Source organism: Xiphophorus maculatus, chromosome 12 (assembly GCF_002775205.1).
Source record: "Xiphophorus maculatus strain JP 163 A chromosome 12, X_maculatus-5.0-male, whole genome shotgun sequence".
NCBI classification, from domain to species: domain Eukaryota; kingdom Metazoa; phylum Chordata; class Actinopteri; order Cyprinodontiformes; family Poeciliidae; genus Xiphophorus; species Xiphophorus maculatus.
The window spans coordinates 17357389-17362227 of record NC_036454.1 but is presented as its reverse complement, the minus strand read 5'-3'; the positions used below and the strand labels follow the sequence as shown (position 1 = coordinate 17362227).

At 42.0% G+C, this 4839-nt stretch overlaps 1 protein-coding gene across 4 annotated transcripts in view; it reads right to left on the bottom strand.

Annotated features, from left to right (window-relative positions):
- Positions 1 to 1731: 1731 nt before the first annotated feature.
- The window catches only part of LOC102236375 (transcription factor COE2), a 38762-nt gene continuing 35654 nt past the window's right edge, over positions 1732 to 4839 (bottom strand). For 2 of the 4 annotated variants that reach the window (XM_005794979.3, XM_014468443.2), the window contains exons 15-16: positions 4623 to 4793; positions 1732 to 4454 (exon numbers count right to left, since the gene is read on the bottom strand). In XM_005794979.3, the coding sequence (XP_005795036.1) occupies positions 4423 to 4454; positions 4623 to 4793 (203 nt within the window). In that variant the 3' untranslated portion in view covers positions 1732 to 4422. Of the gene's footprint in view, positions 4794 to 4839 lie in introns of all 4 variants that reach the window. The other 2 variants (XM_023343100.1, XM_023343101.1) reach the window with 1 other exon arrangement.

The following is a 4839-nucleotide window of genomic DNA, read 5'->3' as shown; positions in this document are numbered from 1 at the left end:
CTCATGCATTTGTATACATAAATGTTTTAGTGTGTGCACCTATTTGTGAATGCGCGCGTGTGTGTGTGTATGTGTTTTTGGTTTGGGGGTTCGGTCTCTGGGGGCAGCTCTGTGTCTCCTCCATCTGCCACCCCACTCTAGTGACACCCAAGGGAATGGCAGGGAGAGGGGTGGGGAATTCATTTTGGAAAGAAAAAAAAAAGAATCAGGGTCCATCGCTCTAATGGGCAACAATGCTGGCTTCACTGATGGGCCAAAGGCAAAGGACACTGGCTGGGTGTTTGGAAGCCAATCTACCAATCTATTTGACAAAACAGTAGGCCACCCCCGTCAAGATCTACCCTGGGCTGCCTAATAAGGCACGCACACCCCTGATTATGCCTCAAATGAGAAAGGGGCTCACTGTATTTTGCACACATGCACACAGACGTCACACCCACCCGGGGCTAATGTCAGCCTAATGCATGGCCATGCTGTGGCCAGAGGGCTAATTGGGTATATAAACACAAACACATCCCTTGAGAGGGGAGAAAAGGAAGGGTGTGTTTTCTGCTTCCTCTATAGCAAGAAACACGGCACGTGAAGTTAAACAAGAAACTCATCATATTTTAGCTGTCCTGGTAATGAAGGATGACACGGCAGGGCTTTCGCCTACCCAACAGCTGGATGGCGGTGATGTGGATGTGTGATGTGGAATGACTCGGTGGCAGGTGGCATCTCATGCTGTCTTTATCCAAACTGTGATCAGGGAAAAACGGTAAACGGCGCCGCAGCACTCACAACCAAACCGTCATGTGGAAGAGGAGCATATGGCTCCTGCACCGCTGGGCAGAAGGAACACTCAGCAAGATGAATGCTGAGGTGCTGGCAACAGAGCTGACTTTAACTTGTCAAATTAATAACTTATCAAAGGGAAGAAGGGGAGATGAGGAGGAAGAAACGGCCAGCAAGTGGTTGTGGGGTTAAAGGGCGGGCAGTGTCTGGTGTTTGAAGTCCACACGTCCCCTCATTGTCACTTCAAAAACGCCACAGTACACGCAGACTTGCTACCAATGGGTGCTTACCCTACCCCCTCACTGCTTTGAGGGCTATGTTAATGAAACAGTTGCTGTTTCCTGGCATAACATTAATTACCCGATCAAAATAGAGTGGGTAATTAACTGCCCTTCTTTAGCAGTGCTAATTACATTAACAGAGAAGGACCATTGCAAGAGAGGATAAGAGGCGAGAGGAAGAAAGACGGGATGAAGCAGCACCAAACAAAGACTGAAGAAAGCAAGGCAGCGGTGAGCCGCATGCCTCTGTGTGTGAGTGTATTTTTTTTTTTCTTTAACAGAGAGAGGAAGAGGCCGCGTTGGAAGGAGACTCGTGTGGTTCTCACTCCGGCCCCCAGAGGCTTGGTCCTCAGAGAGAAGCAGGCTTATTGGAGAGGAGAGAGATGGGGGGGAGGAAAGAAGGGAGGGAGGAGGATGTTGTTTATCTTGACATGCTCTACTCAGTCTTTAACGCTCGCATCACAATTAAGATGCTGCGGCTCATCAGCTATGTATACAAAACAGTGTAACAAGCTGCACGAGCACACAGGTGATGGGCATAGTCAAAAATAGATCAGGCACAACCTTGAGATGTGGAGGCTTGCAGGAAAAGCTCCATGTTCAGGACACCACAGCGTAACATAAGAAAGAAATGTGTATAACCACTTCAACTCACTTCAGTTATTTTTTCCTTTTACTTGTTTTATTTGGAGCACAAAATATAATTACACCTTAGAATTTACAAATCACGTTTGCACCATTTTTTTGTATCACTTCAAAAAAAAAAAGATGGCTTAAAAAACATAAAAATAAATTGCTAACATTTTTTAATAAATAAGATTAACTGAACTCTAAAAACAAATTTGCTTACGTCAGCTACCCTTTACGTTCTTTGTGCACGTCCTGAGAATGAGTTCGTGTTGTGATGAATAATGCTATGCCTTCAAAAGTATTCATACGGCTTGAATTTTGTGTAATTTTCCAACGTTACAACCTCAAATAATTTTTTGTGGAATTTTTATGCAACAGACCAACACAAAGTAAAACAAAATTGTGGAGTGTAGAAAAGGATTTGAACGTTTCACATGCAACTTCAATGTGCATCTTAAAAGTGCTGCAACCTGATCTTTTTTAGAAAACATTCAGGACCAAACAGCAAGAATACCAAGAAACTCAACAGACAATTCAGGAATAAGGCTCTGGAAAACCTTAATGCAGGATTGGGTCATAAAACAATATATCAATGCTCTAACATTGTACAAAGCAAAGTTTAATCCATCATCTGGAAGTAAAAAGAGCATAGCACAACTTCAGACCTTTCAGGACATGTCAGCCCAGCTACATCTACAGCCTGGAAAAGGAAAGCAATAATCAGAAAACCAGCCAAGAAACCTGTGCTGGAAGAACATCAGAGATCCTTTGTGAAGATGGGAGAATCTGTTGCAAATCTAGCTTTTATGGACAAGAAGAAAGTACTGCTAAAAGTCAACTCATTTTTACAGTTTGTCATAACTCATGTGGAGAGCCAAAGAAGTTACTCTGATTAGGTCAAACTTTACTCTTGATCAACAAAAACTGTGTGGGATAGAAAACTAACACAGCAAATCACCCTGAAAATACCATCTTCACTGTGAAACTGGGAGTGGCAGCATCATGTTGTGGTTTTTATATTCTTCAGCAACGACAGTGAAGGTGAACTGAGCTAAATAAAAGATAAAACTAGAAGAAAAACAGTCAGAGACTGCAAAACCACTTCAGATTTGCTAAATTGTTCTCCTTCCAATAGGACAGTGACTCAAACATATAAAGGAAAGCTTTAGTAAAAGTAAAAAATATTCATGTGCTAGAATGGCCCAGTCAATGGCCAAACTTTAACCAACTTGACAATCTGAAGAACTGAAAACGTTTGTTCACAGACCTTCTCCTTACAATATTACTAATCTTGAATTATAAGCAAAAAAAAATCAGTCTGTAGATGAATAAAGCTGGTAATAAAACATGCCCCAAATTATTTGGGACATGTTTTGGGCCAAATATCCCCTTCACCATTATTATACTGCAGAAAATCAAACGCAACATAATTGTTTTTTTCACTACACTACTTTGTAATGGTCTATGCTCTAAATCCCAATTATGGGTATATTATGGGTATATGTTGTGCATATACTGCAGTTTTGTGCTGCAACCTCACAAAATGTGGAAAAACTCAACAGGTCTGAATACCTTTACAAGGAACTGTGGCTGTATGAGCATGATAATAAATGACCACTTAATACACCTTCTTCTTTTTGTTTGAGCTGTTGTGCTTTTGCTTCCTATACTGCATAGTGACTAGACATCGGAAATGAAAGTTCACAAACTATTCAGGGTGAAAAAGTACCAGAGCATCGGTGTAACAAAGCATGCATTTTAAGTGGAAATAAAAAGGATACGGCTAACTAATATTTCCTTTTACACAAGGACAATAATCTTTAACTGCGGGCAAAACACATATAATTGCTTTTGCAAGAACCTGAAAAGTAGGGAAGTTTAATTAAAAAAAAAACAAAACTCCACTAAAAAAAATCCATTACAGAGTGTCATTTATCAAAGTAATTGGCAATTGGAGAGCTTGCTTAATTTCATCAACAGTTGGAAAGAGAACCAGTTTATAAAAACACGTTTATATTATTCCCTAAACTAACTTTAATAAGTTAAATTGCTTGTTCTTAAATAAATCAATATATGAATTCATTTTAGTAATAACCCATGAGAAAGATTTCTCCCTTGAAAAAACAATCAAAACAAAATATAAGGGTTCTACTTTTCTGGAATGTAAGTTGTCTTTAAAAGTCTACTACAAAACAACCTCTCTCTAGCTCACAGACAGTGTATGCACATGCCATTTAGTGTGTCTACACACACACAAAGTAAGCACCCCACATTTTAGAGCTGCGGCTTCTTATCTGAGCTGTCCGGCATCCGTCGACGCACAGCGATCCAGCAGTGCATCATGTAAGTCTTTTGCAGCCATTGCAAAAACTAGATGCTGTATGTGGCGGTGGATCAGAGGTTCAGACAGATCCTTTTTGAAGCTTCAGGTGAAATTAAACTGAGGTTTCCTGTCAGACACACATACAGCAGTAAACTGTCCAGTCTTGCTGTTTGTAGCCGAGGCTGATGTGTTATCCTGTGCATCTGGAGAAGATTGCTGGTCTTTGGACATTTTCATACCCCACCCGTTCCACTGACTGGTCGCAAAAAGGGGGCTGAGAGACAGTGGTTGGAATCAGGGAGGAAAAGTTACGCTCACTAGTGATCAGTTTTTTTCAGTCTCCCTGCTCAGTGCCAAAAAGAAGGGGAGGTAAGTGAAGCAGTGTTCTGGGGCAGATTGGGGGCAGGTGCTTTGCTACATCGGGGGGACAACCAGGCCCGTCATCGCTGGAGAGAAAAAAATATACAAAATCTATGATTCTAAATCAGTCAGGCGTTTCATTACTGTACATCACCCAAGTCGTGTTCAGTCATTGCTTTTGAGTTGGTTAGTATAGGGTTAGACTGCATTGGTGAGTTCAGACAGCGGGGTCAGATAGTGAGTTGGATGACTACCTCTGAAGCTGTTCCCCCCTGAGGCGGGACAGGCGGGGGAAGGAGAACCTTGGGGCCTGAGGACGGGAGCAAAAGCACTCTTCTGTTTAGCAGCAGAAGGGAAAGAGGAGAAAGGCAAGAGAGAAGACGAGGAGCTGGAGCTTCCTGGTATTGTGGGGCTCGCTGGCATTACTGAGAAACAGAGAGAAACAAACGGTGTTAAGCCTGAAACCGAGTC